This window comes from Simochromis diagramma, unplaced genomic scaffold (assembly GCF_900408965.1).
Source record: "Simochromis diagramma unplaced genomic scaffold, fSimDia1.1 OVJJ01000079.1, whole genome shotgun sequence".
Classification (NCBI taxonomy): domain Eukaryota; kingdom Metazoa; phylum Chordata; class Actinopteri; order Cichliformes; family Cichlidae; genus Simochromis; species Simochromis diagramma.
Window position 1 is genome coordinate 4,321,072 of NW_024387075.1, and position 20,856 is coordinate 4,341,927.

Sequence of the window (20,856 nt, forward strand, 5' to 3'; positions counted from 1 at the left end):
CTGTATTTGTCCAAGACAGCTGTAAGCTGCTTAGGCACAGCCTTTTCTAAAATCTTAGCAATAAATGTGAATTTTGAGATTCATTTGTTAAAACAGGCACAGCAGGTGGTGCAGGAATACCAATTTCACTAATACAGTGTTGAATACCATCACAGGATTACCTCTGCTCTTTGAAACCAGGTTTGAAAAATCAGCAGCCCTCGCATCTCTCCCCGAAGTGTTAAAAGACACTGAAAGATCCTTTAAATGAAGGAGATGAATGCGTAGATGACTTGATCTCCACAAGTGCTCATTTTTTTCAACAAGAACGCTTTAATGCCGTCATTTATCCAAGGAGAAGAGTTTCAGGAGCTAATCTCAGTCAAACAGGACAGACTTATCTAAAATAGAAAGACAGTTATGGTTAAAATGATTCAGTGAGAGCTCAACATTGTTATAAGTGGATGTAAATAAATTAGAGGCAGAAAATTTATCAGCAGCTAAGATGCTGGAGCTAACCAAATATGGAGGCACATGAAAGTTAAAGAGAGTATGGGGATGATCAGAAATAAAAATATCCTCGGAATAAATCCAAAGTAAAAACAAGGTCCAGTCTGTATCCCTCGGGGTATGTTTGAGGTCAGGAATATACTGGGGAAGATTAAAACCACAATGCTGATAAATCCAGTCAATGTCTCTCTCTGTGTGTGTGTGTGTGTGTGTGTACTGGAATCCCCAGCTACAGCCTGCCCAAATATCATGACAGTTCATCAGATCCTTTAGATATCTGCTAAAAATCAAACCTCATGGTGACTATCACTAAATATCATTTAGCTTTTTAACATCTAGTGGATCATATTTAATACATGTGATTTTGTGATTTTTTTAAATTTCTGCTGCATCAGTGGCATTTTTCTTCCCCCTGAAAAACCTAAATAAATAACACACAATACATTTTTACACTTTAATATGATACAGAAACATGAGGCAGATGCTTCGGTTCAAACTGACTGACCCTTTTCCCCATAAAACAATACATCAGGAGATCTTGTGTAAAAGATGACCTTCCCTATTTAATTATATTAATATAAGCACTGACGCTGGTGCTAGATTGATGATTTTCTTGTGTGTAGAAATACCACAAAATTAAAATAAGGACGTGCTTTTAAACAGTTTTGTAATATATGATGGGAGACTAGCAGCTTCTTGTAAATGTAAGCATTTCAGCCAGTAAACCCCCTCCCCCAATCACACACATACACACGTTGGGTATTCATATGTTGTGGGGACATCTAACTGGCATTATGTTTTCTCTAGCCTCTTACCCTAACCAAGAAAAATGGATCCCTAACCCTTACCGTCATTTTGAGTCTCAAAATATGCCTTCAAACTTGTGGGGACCAGGATTTTTGGTCCCCACAAAGATATGAATACACGCTCACACACACATACACACAAAACAAAAAGCGCAGCTCCACATATTCAGACAGATTCTTCATTTCTGTCAATGCATCCTGTGTTGAGCATAAATATGAGGCTGCCTTTATTGCTGGCTTGACCTTTACTTGACAGTAAAGGATCCAGGTAATGGATATAAAACAGCCGCTTCATTATTTCTACAGGAATATGAAATAAATAGAAAACATGCAGACAAGAGTCAAGAAATGGAAGAATCTGGCATTTTACACAGTTTTGGTACATAACTATGGCATTTCTGTCAGACTCTTATTTAAAGACAATATCTTATTCTCAGCCACATGATGGCAGTCTAAACCTACACTACAATAACCGTCTGACCATAGCTCACATTTACAGATGAGGTAGTAGAAAAATGAGCTGACTGCAGGTTTCGACCAACCTTGTAAACAGTCATGGCAATTTGCATATTAATGAAGAAACTGACAGCTCATTGTTCGCCAGTGGTGCTAGTTTCAGTTATTGTGCAAATGTACTGTTTATAAGGTTGGGGAAACTGAAGAAGTCACATGGATAAGTGACAAAATATTTCTCCCACTTAAAACGTTACGTCCAGATGAACAGTATCAACTGTTTGTGGGGCTTTGTGCTTTAAGGAAACATTTTAACCCCAGTGGGTGTGTTTTTTTTTCCAGGATGGGAAAGCCATTATCCTCATGAAAATGCTGGGAATCACATGCTACAGCTCCCCCCAAATTGTCACTCGTCAGTGACTAAAAGTGGGTATTTAGATAAATACCTCTAATAACTCAATGGCTGTTAGTCAGCTAACTAAAAAACTGCACGACGTAACTTACTTTCCATAGAGCGAGGCTGAGCAGGGCTAACAATAAGAGTCCTCCCAGCGTGCTTCCAACGATAATCCAAGTAGGAATTCTGTAATCTCCCTCCTTCCTGATCTCCAGTATTATCTGTTGGACATGACAACACATAAAATTTGTTTTCTCTTAAGCACGCAGGCTGAATTGTACACACAGGCAGTGATAAATAGTATTTTTGGCTTAAATATATAACTTTAAATAAATATGATTTTTGCAGAATAGCATAACGACAATTCATGAATTTTGATAAAAAAGCGTTTTCACAGACCGATCAAGTACATCCATTCACCTTTTACATCCACAAATACAGTCTCTTTAAAAAAAACAAGATAATAGAGTCTGACAGTTTTAATGACCAATAGATGGCAGCACAGATTAGTGTTTGAGTCCCGACTCATACATGTTGTGCCGCTGGTCCTTTCGGTCCCTAAGCACCACACAGCCATGAGTGCTCCAATACTAACATTTACAGTGTGATTATTCCCTGTTTCAGTTCTGTGCTCATGAGCTCAGCTGAAGCAGAAACTTTGTTGTTTTCTTTTTCATTTTTTAATAAAAAGAGGTGCTTGATGGAAAATTTGTTTTTTTCTTCTTCTTAGTTTTCCATGAATGGCAACATCACATACGAGGCACTATTTGAATACTTAAAGTCCACTGAAATAAATTTTAACAGCTGATCTCGAGAACCAGGCATATGGTAAGAATAAAATCCAGACGAGGACAGAAGCAATTTAGAGCACTGGTTGTTGCCGACTCACATGTCTGACAGGCCTCTCTTCATGTAAAAACATGGGGCTGGAGGAGGGGAGCTCCACTGATGCACTGGTCACCAGTTCCAGGATTTTAAACTTCAGCTGGAGAGAAAATCAAAACAAGCAGGCGCTTTTAACAAACAGATGACACAGCTGCAAGCACTGCAGAGCCAAAGTTTTGTAAAAAGTGATAAATAATAATTCATGCAGCCATTGATGAGGTTTAAGCTCACCGCGTGTAAAGTATCTATTCTAAGTGCTCCAGTGATTCTAAAGGCAGCGTCTCTGTAGTAAGCCACATTGACTGTGCATTGAATTGGAAGAGTTAGTGTGTTGGATCGGTTCTGTGGGAAGAAGCAGATCGAAAAAAAAAAAGTTAAGAAAATAAGTTGAGAATTAAACTTTTATCTGGGAAAGAATTTGATAGGTTTTATTGACTTTACCAAGCTGGAGAAGCGTGACAGGTCTTCAGGTGATGCCCTGCTCTGTGCCACATGCTGAGGTGGTAAACAGTGCGCACCATCTCTCTGAGGTGCGACATGGGGGGTAAGAAATTCCTCTTAGTGCAGTAAAATGTTACGTTTCCAGAAAAGCAGTGAAATAATATGCTGATAAGCTGGAGCTTATTAGATCATGTTACTAAAAAGAATGATTATTGTTCAGCAATTAATGTACGGTAAAGTAAATGTAATGCACTGATAATATGTGATTAGGTTTGGATGCTGTGTAGCTGAGGTTAGTCTGCCGAGCTGACTCTGTCCTTCTTCTTTTGGCTGCTCCCTTTAGGGGAGTCCACAGCTTCCATCTCACCCTGTCCCCACATCCTCCTCTGTCACACCAACAATCTGCTTGTCCTCCTTCGCTACATCATTTAATCTTCTCTCTGGTCTTCCTCTTTTCTTCCTGCCTGGCAGCTCCATCTTCATCATCCTTTGTCCAACTTATCCACCCTCCCTCATCTGTATATGTCCCAACCATCTCAGCCTTGCCTCTATTACTCTATCCCCAAATGGCTCAACCTGAGCTGCCCCTCTCATTCCCAATTAAAAACATCAGAGGCTGAACCTCCAGACTCGAACATGTTAAGAGTTTCAGCAAGCTGACCTTGTCCAAAATTTTAAGAAGACCTGTGAATCTGTATTATTCCAGAAAAACTTTCCAGAAATGATGAACTTCAATAGTAGAACAGGTCTGCTCAGGTCAAACCAAACAATCTTTCCCCTAAACAGTAGCAATACCACCACTGCTCTTCTGTTGTTATTTACCGCTGATATTTATGTGATTTTTAGCAGAACAATCGCAAGTACCAACTGACGATACAGGGTAAATACAAAAAAGTAAAAAAGCAAAAAGCAGCATAGGTGGAAAGGAAACTGACTGAAACCCAAGTGGCAGCTCGTCAGCTCCAAAGTGCCAAAATCTCACTGATTACATTATGTCAAAGCTTAGAGTAACAAATGATTTAGTCCTAGCCACTCTAACAATTACGCTGCTAATTATCTGCAAGGCATCTTTTATGCAGCGTGTTAATATTAGCCACTGTAAGCGTCTGTTATCACACCATGGAGTGCTATAATATAAAAAAATCTGCCACATGTCCCTCATGTTCTGTTTTTGTATTAACTGATAGACAATTTGAAGCTCTGCACACACCTGGTTAATATGGAAGTCGGATATCTGAAGGAGCTGGTTGCCGTTTTTTGTCATTTCTGGGATCTCGATGTTTAGCTGCAAATCCTTTACCGGAAAGTATCCAAGATTCTGGATCTAAGGCACAACAGGGGGAATCGTGTAAACTATTTCCAAGCTGTACTTTGAATTAAGCTCATGGTGGTGATAGAACTGGTCTCACTTGGAAGGTGAAGTTGAAAGGAGGACCGATGATGCCTGGCTCCTCCAGTGACAGCTCTGGTTTGATTTCATATCGAGTCGGATTAGAATCCCTGTCAAAGCAAATAAAGAAAAAAGTAAATAAATAAACAAGCAAACAATTAACATAAAGTTCCCATTCCGGCTGCACGACTAGCGACTAATTTCCCCCACAGTTACATTCAGTATCTTCCAGATTATGCCAACACAGTTTGTTGTAGCCCACTGCACTTCTAAATTCCTCGCTTGTATTGTTATGTAAAAAACAAAACAACAACAACAAGAACACCCATCCCCCGAAAGCTGACTAACCTGGTGAAGAGAAGGTCTGCCTCGTACTTCAGCGAGTAATAGATATCATTGAAATTATCGGCTTTGCTATTTTCTTCACCGTCACTGTTGAAAAGACAAAAATATTCAACAAATAGAAGTGATGATCTTACAGCGAGACGCTTATCCTTGTATTATTTTTTAAATATCTTTGTTGATCATTAAAACATAGAACATTTGTCTACATGCAAAGCAAAAAGTAATTGGGATGCCAACAGATATAAAGTGATGTCCATACCTGCTGGCCTCCAGGATAACCCGGAGATGGTCAAGGAAGGTAGTGCGACTGAATTCGAACTCCAGGCGAAATGTTACCTACAAAGAAGAGGAAGTAAAGATTAGAAGCACACACTACCCATTTATTGCTTTTCCTAAATTATATTTCATCTTGCTTTAACAAAACTCTAAAGTACTCCAGATGCTATGCTATATAGCATTCCTAGAATAAAGGACACAAAAGAAGTCAAGTCCGCAATAACCTACTATAATTCCCGGGCTTTGACCCCAGGCAGCTGCTTGCACAGTTGTTGCTGCTTAAAGAGAGCCTGGGAATTTCCCCTCAGTTGAAGACTATGTCCACTACATACACACACATTCACTCACTCAAAACTTCCAGTGGAAGCCAGATTCAGGGCAAAAATAAAAGCAGAGCAGTAAAAAGGACACAGCCAGAAAGAAGAATGGGTATGTATCAAAATTGGAACCCAAGTCTGCAAAGGAGGCTTGATTGGCAGAAGAATGCAGATCTAGGAGAGCAGAGTTTAGCTGAGCATTGTTTACAGTCCTCCATGGCGTAATGAAATCATGAAGGATCCAGTCTGACCAGACTGGAATGCATAACGAGGTTTCCTCCTTCCCTCTTCCATATAGATGGACTCATTCTCAAAGCAACCACAGATTTAGCACAAATATAATGATCTCGTTGCGTATCATCTTGTCCCAGATGTGGAAAATGATCCCGGTCCTCCTTTGTTAGTCCTATCGCATATCCTGGTGAAGAATGGTTAACCTTGACTTCAGCCCACTGTTTCTTGAGAAGGATGGCTGGATGAAACACAAACATAGGAATCCAGACACGCGCACACACACACACGCACACACACAGTTGTTCTGGGTTTTGAGGGCGTGATTGTCCATGGTTGGAGAATGTTCGTGCATCTGCATAGCTGAACACAGAAATTCAAACAGTGCATGTTTCTCCTCTTCCTCCTCTGTGTTTCTTCAGCCTGTCCGCCTTCTTAGGCCACATTCGTTGTCAGTCGTCAAACCGCTAGTAACTAGAACCCTTCTCTCTGCATACACCCACAAAACCTAAAAACACATTTTCTTCCACGATCACGTGCAAAAGGAATCGATTTTTAGACGTCTTGTAGCTGTTGGTTGTAAAGTTTACTGAACAAACTTGTTTTACATGGGTCAGAATCAACTGGTTAGATCCAAACAAGCGTGATAACTGGCTAATTTAAAAAGCTTGCACTGAAGTTCCCACTTTCCTTCAGCTCTACAGTGGTTTAGGCTGGCTTGGCAGTGGCACTGGTGTACAATCAGCCTTGTTTAACTCTGTGCCACATTCTTAAAAGGCTCTCGACCAGAGCACATCAGTTTTGTGGCTCTGGATGCTGTTTAGGGTCAATGAGTGGGTATGAATCACTCAGTGAGCTCTAAAGGGTGACCAGGTCTGCTCGGTTCAGTTGCTTGGGAGCATTACATAGAAATTTGGGTTTACTTGTTGCCCAGGAGATCACCATTGTTTGCGATAATCACATGGTTAGGACATTTCATGAACTCTTTCAGTCACCTTCAGTCCTTCATTCCTGCATTATTAGTCAGCAGACTTTGTTTCAGTATAGAAAGCTGAAAGATTATGTTCAGATGTCAATGAAAAACACATTTAAAAAAGGGATAACAGCTTTTAATTGCACTTACTGATGTACGACCAGTGTCATCCCTATCAAAGTCAACACAAACATCACCCTCCTAAAAATAAAAAGTAATGCCTTGCTGTAAAATACCCCGGAAAGTGCACAGCCTCATAAATATTGTTGACTTTATAAGCCTGTGGAAAAGCTTGGTACAGCAGAAATGAATGTGAGAATCACTAACAGATGAGGAAGGAGAAATGCATCTCGGTGTCTTTCGTTCAGTCTCACCTGAATAATGCTGAGAGAAGAGCAAGTCTTATCTGTTGTGTTTACCCCGTTGCTAAGATGCATCTTCCTAATGCAATAACAATTAAATGTGATGTTTTTATAGTGAAAAGAAGAAGAGGGGTCCAGACTGGCTGATTTGTTTGTCTATATTTGGGACAGCTACTTTAACCTTTAAGACACGAGGTTAAAGTAGCTGTTCCAACACGAGACATGAGAAGTCACTGTCATCATGAGTGACGACAACGGATAAGCTATGAATGGTGTCCTAGAATCTCCATATTGCACTTTTTTTCCATAACACTGGTATGTTTTCCTCCAAATGACAATGCGCCCTCTTTCTTACATTGTGGAATTTCATTCTTTACATATAAAAATACAACATGATGTCAAAGTAGTCCAGGTACTTTGATCCAGGTACTATCCCTGCTGCTTTGATTTTCAGTTGGATTCGGTGGGTGGATAATCATGTAGGTAAACAAGCACATTTAAGATGAGAATCTCCCGTTCCAGCACATCCCAAAGGTGCTGTGGAGGCCACTTAAGTGCAGTGAACTTGCTGATACAAAGGATGGATTCATGTTTTCAAGTTGTTTAGACCAAATTCTGAGTCAACCATCTGAATGTTGCAGCAGAAAAAAGACCAGGCAATATTTTCCCAATCTCCTACTGCCCAGTTTTGTTGAGCCTGTGTGAGTTGTGGCATCCACTTGGTGTTCTTAGCTGACAGGGGTGGCGCACAGTGTGTGGTCTTCTGCTGTTCGTCTGTTTCGAGGTTCAAGGTGTTGTGCATGCAGAGATGCTCTTCTCCATACATCGATTATAACAAGTGGTTGTTTGAGTTTATACAAGTAGTGTTTATACAAGCCTTTGTCCTCTGACCTCTGTCATCAACATGGATTTTCACCCTGAGAACTGCTGCTGGCTGACACATATTTTCTCTTTTTCTCTGTAAACCCTAGAGATGGCTGTGTGGGAAAATCCCATTAGATCAGCAGTTTCTGAAGTACTCAGGACCAGACCCCCTAACAACATCAGACATGTCACATTCAAAGTCCATGCCAACAGTTGTGTTAACGTTTCAGGCTTGTGGCATTCATCAGAGCACTGATGAATATATGCAATATGATATGATGAAGGGTACAGGGCTGAAACATTAGCATGTTAAGTTGGTGTATTTGATATTTGTTAACTGAGCTGCTGCCACTTTACAGGTTGCTCACATATTTGCATTAACGAGCAGTGGAACAGGTGTACCCAATAAAGTTGCAGCGCGTGTTCGTGGTCCCCAATGCACTTCGTGCTCGCATTATACATGAACAATGATGCATTCAGGTTTAATACGGGACAGGTCTGGCGAACTATGTTTATTATTACATATAAATGTGCTTTCTGAGGACGATACTGTTCTCGTAAACATGTTTTGGCAGAGTTAAAAGCCTGGATGAAACATACTAAAACAGCAGTTGGCTGAAAACTCTGGAGAAGAGCAAAACAGGCAGAACATACAGAGCCAACATCTGGCATCTCCACCCCTTCTCTTCTAAGCAAATACAACCCGATGAGCACAGGCAGAGATACTGAAAGAAAATTAATGCTGATTTCTGTTTTGACATAGGGGTTTGAGTTCTCTCAGATTTCTAAATCCTGAAATCAGAACCCAGACGAGGAGCAAGACTTTAGTTTCTTCTTGAATGATGAATTACTTTATACTGGTGTTTCGCATCAATTTTCTCCAGTGGCACCAACTAATCTTATTTGGGAATCGGTACAAAAACTGGCATACGGATGAATTTCACTGGGCTGCATCAGCTTTATGCTTTTCCAGACACCTCTTCAAAAACACCTAAAACATTATAGTGTAATAAAGTTACAGCTTTTCAACCTGAGATGTTTTTTAGTTAAATCTCCGATGGCAATGAATCCAATTTATCCTTTTGCTGCCAATGACAATAAGCCTTATCTTATCTTATTAAAAAATCACAACGACACATATGAATTACGTGAAGAAACATGGTTAACTCACCTGTGTTTTGGCCCTCATGAAGGGTGCGCTGACATTGCAGAGCTTCTCGTTCCTCAGTTTGTCCTGACTGTAGCACTCTATTTTGATGTCCGAGTTGTCCTGAATGAAAAATGTCACTGCTAGTCATAAATGTAGAATTTATTTCGCCTTACCTGATGGTTAAACCTCGGACTCTTTGGAGTAACATAGACCTTTTAGGCTATTTGAGAACATCTGTCCTGATAAACCACATGAAGAGTTTAAGGTCATGATAACACACCTTGACAATGAGGCTAGAAAAGTGCAGATTGGGTGTGTAGGTGATGTTGAGGCGAGCGTTGTATGCGTTCTCTCCTTTGTTCTCCAGCCGAACATCCACCACCATCCTCCGCCTGGTTGCCTCTAGCACCCTGAGAGATCCCTCCATCTCCCCTTCACTTTGACGGCGACAGAAAGCACCACGAGACTGTACGGACTGTGCACAGAACTGTCTGGGAAGCAGCGAGGAAGGAAGGCATCGCATTATTTATTTACTCGTTGCGAGTGTGCAAATAAAATTTGTCCCACTGTGCGACTGTAGGCATGGTGATGAATATGCGTATACCTACTTTGGAGTCATCAGGTCATTCATGCTCTGCAGCGCCAGGTCGGGGATGCAGCGATCGTCTTCGTCACAGCCGTTCCAAAAGGGCAGCTTACCAAAGAGACAAGATCTTTTTACATCAAAGGAACTACTGCTGCTTCATATTTCACCCAGATGATGATTGATTTTCCTTGTTTTCTGTTGTATTCTCTTTCTCAGGAGGCTCATATTAATCATGGCCAAATTATCTAAATATTGAGGTCAGTATATGTGTTAAACATCGACTGCTCGAACTACTTGGTGGGAGATATTTTTCTTTACAGGCATACAGCTCTGAAAAGCCTCATCCACCTGCTGTCCAAACCTCTTTGAACTATGCATTATGCAAAGCTAATAGCTATGTAGCTATGTAGCTGAGCAGCATGTTGAAATATAGGACATTGCCAGATTGTCTCTTACCTCAGTCTTCACCACAGTAGGCCAGCTGTCATCTAGAACTGGTGCGTTTTCTGGATCTTGTAGTGCCACTTGTACAGTGAACACTATGGGTCTGGCGTAGTCTGTCGTTTCCTAATGTAAAAATGTTATTTTCAGAAATTAACCAGCAGATTTTCTGTATTATGACACTTTGTCTGTGACACTCAAATATCTGTTTTACTTTGAACAAGTCTATACATGTATGTTTTAGATTTTAGCCAGTGACTAATATCCATAGTGATATTTTCTGAGCAATTCTGCCAGAACTGTTTTGATTATGAAATGATTTGTAAGAAGAAAAGCAACCAAAATAACATTAAAACTGAATCTCACCATGACGTAAAAGTAGATGTGTTCGCAGGTCTCTTCTCCCGGAAGGAGGGTCAAGTTTTGAGGCTGCATCTTATTCGGGTTATCCAACATCGCCCGAGGATTGTAACGTTTCTCCGCGATAGAGACATTGTACTTGATCCCTAGTGGGTTGTAGGAAGAATTAAGATATTACATTTCAATATGAAACCGTGAAAAATCCTGTTTGTGTTTTTAAGACAGACACGCTTCTGTTCTTACTTATGTTAGTACAGAGTAATTGATAAATGGCAGCAAAAGGAGATGGTAAATTACATCATTGTAGCACTGCAATGCAATATCAGCTTGGCTCCTAACATACGCTACATGTGTGACCAACACATATAAGAATCCAAACCCTTTGGCCTCAGTACTGACTCATTTCCAAACCGCATTGTTTCAGAGGCTTTCATGGCATGAGGAAAAATCTACCAAGGCTAAACTCATGCATGTGTTATGTTTGAGGTCAGCTAGAGAAGCTGACAGAGCTGCAGAGATCTTAATATGTTACGCAAAAAAGATCCGTGCAGATAACGGATATGACATTTGGAACTTTTTCTGTCCTTTTCACCACATCGCAATTACCAGTAAAAGTTTTTCCTCTTTAGATGAGGAGAACTGCAAGTTCCAAAGCAATTTTTCATCCTCAGTCTTTAACTTGTACTTTTCCACTCTGAAAAAGTGTTGAGATACATAGCAACGCAGTACGCAGTAAGTCAGCCTGTCTGTTTAAAGAGCTCGCTATAAGACACTCTAAATATATATTTGCATAAAAATGAATGGCTGAAAAAAAGAACCATTTTATGCAACAGACCACAGAGATTTCACAAACAGCAGCACATCTGCCATCCATTACTACCCAGACACGACAATGAAAGGAAAATTAAATAAACGTGTTCCACTGTATGCAACCATGAAGGGTAAGTTACCTCCCTCTGTTCCTCCTCTCCTCTGTTTTGGCACATATGATAGATATGATAAAGATGCCACGGGGTCAAGAGGTTAACTCAGAACATGCTCCACTACACCTCTCCTTCCTCCGCCACTGAGCCCTGCTTCACTGTGAAACTGGACCCTGTCATGATAGCTATTAAAGCAAACTGCGAGCTGAAAAAAACGCTGCACTTAAATGCATGTGGGTTGCTTTTGGTGGCACAGCACATTTTTGCAGACTTGAGTTATCTGGGACCTTTCACCACCATCAAACAAATCTCTCTATTTTGAGGAAGCCGAATGCAGCCGAGCAGAGATAAACTTCCAGATGCATTCCTAACAGCGCTCGCGCACGAAAAGGAACATTTGATAGCGCCACAGTGGCTCAGACACGGTGTTTTTTTGAAGGCAGCAACATTAGCTTTGGCAGAGAAACAACAGTGAGATCAGAACCTCTTATGCTAGAAAAGAAACATTTTACTTTGGCACCATTAAAAGTAAAAGGAGTCGTCAGAGTTTTTATGGGCAGCCATATGCTGAAAAGTGCATTGAAGCAAGGACATGAAAGATATATAAATATATGCATACATGAATTGCCTTTTTTCACTTGAAACCAGTTATATTTCATCTTGTCTTGAACAAATATCCACATTGCTGAACTATTAAGTAACTATGGGTCCAAAATATACATGAATACTGTTCAAATACATCAGAAAAAATGATTTGATAATGACGTGATAATATCCAGAGCCACTAACGTATAAGTCTTTTTTGTCTCAAAATCTAAAACTGAGCGCTCTACTGTGAAACAAGTTTGTGTTTTTGTCTTTCATAAATCTTTTTTGTAACCTGTCAGTATTCTAGGCTGGGCAATAAGTAGTTTTATTCACCTTGCCAAGTGCCAATCTTGTCATGTGGAAGAACTAGAAAACTTTGCAGTGGATTATTTTTGCTGGCTTACCAATTTCCTGTGTGGGAGAAATGGCTGTCCTGGCTGTGATGTTGAAACATACAATGGCTGACATGCAGGTCACGTCTTTGCCACCTCTCTGGCAGTCTTTCACAAAGATGTTGATCTTACTGGGCTCAAACCTCACAGTGGTATAAATACGAACAACGCTCTGGGACCTGTGAGGGCAGAGAGGGCGTGACAGATGACAGACGTTTAAAAATTGCAGTTAAAATGCAAAACCAAGGATCATGAAAATCTTTCAATTAATTGCCAAAATAAATTTATAGGAATAACTACAATGTCTATTTTATTTTATTTTATTTATTTTTAAATACTGACCAAAGTAGAACAGCAGCACCGAGGGAACCTACAGCCAGGTCCACTAAACCATCATCGTTCATGTCCATTACGCCATGGATGCTACGGCCAAAGTACTGCAGGCCAGGAGCCAAATCTGCAGCTGCTATTCTCTGAAACAAACACACACGGTTCACAGTGACAACAATCAATGCTTACAATAATCTGCTTAAAATTCAGTGCACCCATATATACGATTTTGCAAATGAAAACAAACTTTTTGCAAAGCTCCAGTGTTTGAGGGGTTGGGTTTTTATTAGAGTGAATATTTCCTGCAAATATTGTCTTTGTTACCTACAAAACAAGCAGTCCTCTTCCATGTAGTCTTCTATGTTACTACCATTTCTTCTACAGTATCTCTAAACAGACAAACCAAACACTGGCTCTAAAAACAGGCTTTTACCTGTTTTCTAATGGAAAGTTGATTTCACTTGATTTCAGTTGGGAACCGTACTGGTATACACCGATAAATTTTACAAACTGGTCCTTTAATAGCATAGGAGTATAGGAGTATTTAATAAATACAGAAATTACAGAAGGGTCACTCATAATAATTAGCTTACAGTACATGCTGTAAGTTTCACCTACTAAGATAAAGTAGATTGTAACCCATCTATCCATCCATGCTGGAGGGAGTTTGAGCCTAGCCCAGCTGTCATACGCCAGGTACAACCTGCCAGTCTGTTACTGGGCTAACACAGAGACAGACTACCAACCCCACATTTTTGTACCGTGTGGAGAACTCACACAGACACAGGGAGAACATGCAAACATACTGTGCCACCATGTCTTTCAGCTTTTAACCCACCCGTTAAACTTGCTTTTAATCTATCATTTAATCCAAGTTTTACAGTTTTACAACTTGTTGCATATTTGCACAGTCAGTGCATTCATCTAAGCTGTTATGAGTAGGAAGAATCAAGACTTTCACAAGTTTTCGCCACAGTGAAATATACATAAATCCACGGCTGCCCAGCTTTGGGAAAGTTTACATGTATGTGCTACAGTGTAATGCACCACACCACCTACCTGTTTATATTTGCGTAGTATTCTGTTTTGTTGGCTAAAGAAAATATAAATGGCTCCTTTATGCTCATCTTCCAATGGAGCTCCCACCACCAAGTCATTGAATCCCATCACCATTCAGATCAGGGACAGGAGCGAGGGAAGAGCCAAAGCGAGCGTTTTGGACACCGTTGTGAATTTCCAACGATCCTTCAAGGAAGAAACGATTCTGAGGGGGAGGAAAAAATGACAGTTGTAATTGTTACTCCTAATACAGTGGTCTTGTTTCTGTCTTGGTTCCCACACATAAATATCTAGAGGCTACTGTCCCATGGGGGAGAATTTTAACAGTTTGTTTTTATTCACACAAACATTCGTGACTATCCACTTTGTTACTGGTGTTGATAAATAGACATTAGCATTAGTGGGGATTCCCATAGTGGGGGATCTGGCTGCTCATCCCCCCCCAAAATCAACTACAATAAACAGAGTTAGTGAAATAAAACACTGTTAACCACAGCAAGAGATCAGAATGCTTTTCATTTCTTTCCAAAGCTGGATTCTCCCCCTAGACATCAGCCCATGTATTAGCAACTGGAGTAAATGACTGATCATGAGAAGTCTGGATTATTTTAGAGTTATTTGGATATTTTCGAGCCTCGCTTTTGTTACGTTTACTCACATTCATTAAAGGAATTCTTTCAAAGTCATATTGGCTTGTTGCATTGGTTTGTTTTGACTGTCTTCATGACCTCTTCTTTGCTGAGTTTATCACAAACTCTGAGTGGGCCAGAGACAGCAGTGCACATCTTGAACTGCTGCACTTGAATAATAATGTTTAAAGCTGACCTTTGTATGAGAAATAATTTGGCTGAGGTTTGTATGTGTCATTCCTACTTACTCACACTGTAGCACAACTAACAGCACTATAGTTTAAAGCAGTGTTTCCCAACCACTGTCCCACGGGATATAGGTGTGCCGTGAGAAACGATCACGTGTGCCATTGAAGCTTGTCTGGTCCCAGTCAATTAGTACTCTAAGCGACCTGCGTGAGTAATGGGCAGAACAATTACACTCTCTACCACTAGAAGGCAGTAAAACTACCTGCTCTAATTAAATGGGTTGCCAACTGCCAGTAAAACAGAAGAAGACCAAGAATACGTCACATAACAGTCATCCTCTGAGTGAGAAAACACAGCGGGTGATAGCAAGAGATAAATATTTGAAAAGAAACATTAGTCAGTATGACCTGGGTCCTGGAGAAAATTCCGACCTAGATGAAGACAATAGCATGAGTAGTGGTCAGAAGAAAGCAAAAAAGGTATACTGGGGACAAACCGAGCAAATTCCGCTATACCTGGTGCTCGGGGAAAAATGTATCAATATGCTTTTTGTGACAGTTTTGTTTGGTGGTGTGTCGTGTTATTTTTCAAATGCGAAATATGTGCTGTGGCTCCAAAAGGTTGGGAAGCATAGGTTTAAAGCAATGATGGTTTAAAGGGTTAACGGGGTTGACAGAATGGCTGATAATTTCGATAATTCAACCAAAACATAATCATGACCAGAGATGGGCAGTAACGCGTTACTTACGAGTAAAGTAAGGGATTACTATTGCAAAAACTGTAATTAGATTACCGTTACTTTCCCGTAGGAACGCTGCATTACTGCGTTACTAAAACCGTGATTTTTTTTGCGAGAATGTCTCATGACAGTGACGTAAGCGAGTGCGCCGTTCGTGACAACAGCTGTGCGCAGATCAACAGTGGATCATATGAGTGTGGGAGAGAGTATGAGCGTGCAGCCTTTAAAGCGTGGAAGTACTGACCTTACTTTGAGTTTGATTCCATAAAAAGTGACAAAAACATTAGTGTCCGTTGTGCGTGGGAAGAAAACTTCTTTTTACAGCGAAAAAAACCCCTAAACTTCCAAGCAAGCACCGAGTGCGCTACGACTTAATGGGAAACTCACAGAGAAACTCGCGGATTCTTCCACTGACCGCTGCGGCACACCTGCACCAGGGTAAACCTCCACTCCTGCTTTACAGGTGAAAATAGAGCAACAGGACCGCTGAGTCTTTGATGTTATTTATTTTCTGCTGTGTTTTACTTGCATCTATTTGAAAGAGTGAGTGTAAACACACACACAAAAAAAAATATTTTATGTGCTGGAATGTGCAGAAAATAAGTTTAAATGTTAAACAAATTTCTTCCAGTCAGAGAATGTTGCATATAATTAAATTTTTGCTTGATGCATAAAGTTAAAAGATTAACACTAATAAAACAAGATTTAAAAAGAGACTTTTCCATCTGATTACATTTTGTATGATGGATTATGCAGAAAAAGTAGAATTGGGCTGAAAGATCTATCGCTTTATCACCTACTCAGGTTGTAAATCGTGTTTTTAAAAAGTAACTAAGTAACTAAGTAATTAATTACTTTTGAAAATAAGTAATCAGTAAAGTAACGGGATTACTTTTTTAGGGAAGTAATCGGTAATTAGTTACTGATTACTTTTTTCCAGTAACTTGACCAACACTGATCATGACAACTCTCAGTTTGTCACTGCACGGTGACAACCATGCCAATTCAACCAGAAACATCCTTATGAGTGCGCAGCTCATAAGACGTTTAGTGTGTCTGGTACATTGGATACTTGTATATGGGCGAAGGCACCAACAATGCTGGACAATGCCATGTTTCTCTGCGCTAAACTAGCCTTCCTGCTGTCCAGACCTGTCGGCAACAGAAAACATTTGGTGCAATTTAGCTCTCATGGTTCCTAAATGCCTTTGACTGTTATTAAAACTAAATTTCCCAAATCATTGGAGCAAAATCATTGTTATTTATATTCACACATAGCATACGTAGATATAAATTATATCTACGTATGCAAAGTGTTCCAGTCTTTTTGTAAATGAAGAGCTTACTGTGTCAAAAAGCCATTTTTACAAATAGCATGCAAAAAGTCCCAGTGTACCATATGTTCCATTTAACAGAATAATAAATGCCTTCAGGCTCAGCACATTTCTCCATTAAAAGGACAGAACTGCTCGTTAAATCATCCGCAGTTCATTTATTTAGGCATCTCATAATAAGAGCAAGGAAGTTTTTTTGTTCTCTGCCCTCGGTCCAGCTGCGTTTGTTGTTTCAATTACACCAAAACATCTTTAGTTAACCAATCATGTCGTGCTTTAAACAGAAAAAGAAACAATATTTTCTTCTAATCAAACAGAAGATAAGGCTTGGCAACGCTTCAGTGTTTTCTGCATAAGCCTTTAATTCTTCCTGTTTGAACTGAAATATCTTAAACATCTGGCAAAAGAGAGAAAACATGGAGGAATTTCACCTTCGGGCAGTAAAAGAACTAAAGACTGTCATATAACTTTAGTATATTTATTCTGACGCTCTATTCTTAGTAAGTGTTGAGTCAGATAGACGATAGCCACATCTATGAAAGCAACCACCCGTCTGGAACATTTTTCAAAGAGGCAATCTGACAGAATGGAGCCAAATAATGGAGTCGATCAGTAGTCATGCATATCATTGCTCCACTTGGCATCCCTGATCATAACATAATTCAGGGCTGGCAGACGAAACATGATATCACTTGTTTTTTCAGTTGAATAAACGTGAAAGGAGTTGATTTAGGATGGTAGTTTTAACTTCTCAGCTACCTGATGTGAGCATGTGTGACACAGAAGCAGATTGATAGAGAAACAGGGAAAAATACAGTCAGCAGTGTTTAAATGTGAAACACATGGCTCAACCAGAAGGCCGTGAAGGGTCATAACCAGTCTGTACTGGCTTAGGAGCAAGTTTAAAAAAAAAAAGCAACCATTTTTCATCGGCTGCCAGATTTTAGGTAACTTTGGTTAGATTTGGACAGAGTTTTCTTTACTATTTATTTCTGTAATATGGTGCACTTTATATCATTTTCATCATCCCATCTGCATCAGGCAAACATTTCTTATAAGTGAAGTCATACTAGTCTATTCATTTAGATGATACTCGGGATAGTGTTTTAACATACAGGGAGAGAACTGCATGAGACAAAATCATTGCCAAAAATTACACACAAAATAAAAATAAATATATAACAAAGGAGAAATTTTGAAATTTTGCATTCGTTTGTGTTTTTATTTTGTTTTCATTTTGTGATTTGAAACAAATTTCAGTTCGTTTCCAGAGTCCGTTTAGTTTAAGTTTAGCTTCTATTAGTTTCAGTCTTGTCTTTATTAATTATTATTGTATGGAGGATATATGTCTAACATCAGAACAGCTACTACAATAACAACACCAACCTTTTACAAAGTAGTTGACTCAGTCTTTAAGGCATCCAAAGTCTATCAAAGCCTCATGAGGCAGGGTTTGATAAAAAAAATAATTGAAAATTGAAAATTACCAAACCACTAAATCTAAGAACATTTCCTCCATATTTGTAATATTTTGTAATATGGGCAGCACGGTGGCACGGTGGTTAGCACTGTTGCCACACAGCAAGAAGGTCCTGAGTTCAGTTCCAACATCAGGCCTGGGGTCTTTCTGTGTGGAGTTTGCATGTTCTCCCCGTGTTTGCATGGGTTCCCTCCGGGTACTCCAGCTTCCTCCCACCGTCCAAAGACATGCAGCTTGTGGGGATAGGTTAATTGGATAATCCAAATTGTCACTAGGTGTGAATATGAGTGCGAATGGTTGTCTGTCCCTGTGTGTTGGCCCTGCGACAGACTGGCGACCTGTCCAGGGTGTACCCCGCCTCTCGCCCTATGACAGCTGGGATAGGCTCCAGCACCCCCTGCGACCCTGAAAAGGATAAGTGGAAGCGAATGGATGGATGGATGTTTGTAATATTTTAGTTAGTTTTAATTTAGTTTTATTTTTTAATTTAGATAACCGAAATCTTTGTCACTTCTAGTTTTGTTTTCCTTTTCTTTTAGTTAACTAACCTTCCTTATGACTGAGGTGACTTTTACAGCACTGTATTATCATTTATTACAGATATGAGGAATGTTTTGGACAGTTGCTAATACACATCCAACTGATACATCACTTTTGTATTTAATTCTGCACACTTCATTTACAAGAAGGCGTACCATAAAAACAAAAGAAACCTGACCACTGTTGTTGTAAAGGCTCACCTTTCAGCACACTCACTTCACCAGATGCACCTTGTCTCTTTTCCTCACCTTTGATTGGGTGTGGTGCTTGCTCTTAATTGCACTCACCTGTCACCTGTTATATAAGGACTGCACTCACCTACAGCTCACTCTTTCACTCCCACATGGGGCAGCAGCTGAGGTGAGTTTCTGTTTGAGTCTCCTGAGTTCATGCATTATTTTGAGTTACTTAAATCACACTTTATTTCCTTTCAGAGATCGCAGTCCATGTGTGTCTTTCCTTTATACGCGTTATTCAAATAAAACGAGAAACCTGTAAGTGATTGATGACTTTTCATTCTCATCCTGACCGGATGAGCCATGATGGTAACAATTTCCAACCTCCTCTGAACCTTCCTCCAAAAAAACTGTGGTGCTCTCAATCAAAATATTAATTATCAAGTAATTAAAGCTTCTTTCAGCTTCTCCTGTACTCACAAGCAAATAATTTACATACTTTATTTGGCAGATTTTCACACCAGATGTCATTCTTAATGAAACATTTCCTTCTTACAACTGATTTGTGTCTCCTCTCAGTTGCTAACCGTGTATCTTTCATGTGTGAGCTTCTATATGAAGCAAAGTTAGAGAATAAAAGAATATGCTGGTCATCCTTTAAAAAAAATAATTTTGGTGTCTATTAAGTGGCCAGCACTAACCTTTCTAAAATAATACATTCCTGGTTGCTGAGGATTGGTCTCTGGACAATTAAAAATGCATTAGTGCAGAATCACATTTTTGACTATAAATATCAACTATGAGCCCAGCTGCATATTTTTTTTTATTTTTTATTTTTAAACCAAGGAATTCCAACTTAAGAAATTTTCCAGGACGATATGACTGGGCAGCATCCAGGAGCGACACCTGAATCAACCACATTATTAATTATCCAGAACATGTGGCATTTCTATCCTGGTGAAGAGAGACTTTTTTTTAACATGTGATTTCTGTTTGTTTAGTTTTTAAGCTGCCACCTGTGATGTGGTTTGGGGGTGCACTGGATATTTAAATACCCCTTCTATGCCTGTTCAATGGATTTGAGACAGCTGAAGACATTCATTATTCCAATGAGCATGACAGACCTGGAACACCGGGAAGTTTCCTTCTATTAAAGAAAAGTTCTCGCCTCCAAATGGTTTGCTGGAAATGGGTTCAGAGGAGAGAGAATACTTTCCTCCTGAGTTCATGCTGCACGTCAAATAAAGTCGGCACACTGGCATGGCAGGCTGTCATTTGATCTGCGCATTTAATCTGGACAAGATCATGTGTCAAATGTTGACAGTGGTGCTGGAAACCAGCAGAGTGTAACTGGGAAATCTGGGGATTGAACATGTGTCGACCCAGTTCTGTGCAGTCGTTGGCAAACGCTCGCGTGCATTTATATACCTACCAGCTCTGTGACTCTGTAGATGTAGACCTTTCCTTTCTCCAAGCCTCCGCTGAAGAACATCGGTGCTGACACCAGAAGGTTATCAGTTATGCCGTCTCCGTCGATATCCACAGGTGCAATCTCACTGCCATAATAGGAGCCAATCTGAAAGAAACATTAGTGCGTGCAGTGTGAAGATCTGTATGATTTATCAGTTTAAAAGCATTCAACCAGATGATGACATTGCCTGCATTTAGTTTGTTAATTAAATCCAATCACAAATGACACACTATACAAAAT

At 39.9% G+C, this 20,856-nt stretch overlaps 1 protein-coding gene across 1 annotated transcript in view; it reads right to left on the bottom strand.

The window, feature by feature from the left end:
* LOC120742292 (integrin alpha-11-like) overlaps nt 1-20,856 on the bottom strand; it is a 51,498-nt gene that overhangs the window by 2,165 nt on the left and 28,477 nt on the right. The window contains 18 exon segments of the mRNA XM_040045540.1: nt 2,253-2,366; nt 3,035-3,130; nt 3,262-3,372; nt 3,472-3,555; nt 4,682-4,795; nt 4,881-4,971; nt 5,210-5,293; nt 5,466-5,542; nt 9,401-9,499; nt 9,660-9,870; nt 9,988-10,073; nt 10,422-10,532; nt 10,773-10,912; nt 12,682-12,848; nt 13,012-13,142; nt 14,059-14,163; nt 14,165-14,263; nt 20,578-20,721. Of these exon segments, the coding sequence (XP_039901474.1) occupies nt 2,253-2,366; nt 3,035-3,130; nt 3,262-3,372; nt 3,472-3,555; nt 4,682-4,795; nt 4,881-4,971; nt 5,210-5,293; nt 5,466-5,542; nt 9,401-9,499; nt 9,660-9,870; nt 9,988-10,073; nt 10,422-10,532; nt 10,773-10,912; nt 12,682-12,848; nt 13,012-13,142; nt 14,059-14,163; nt 14,165-14,263; nt 20,578-20,721 (2,064 nt within the window).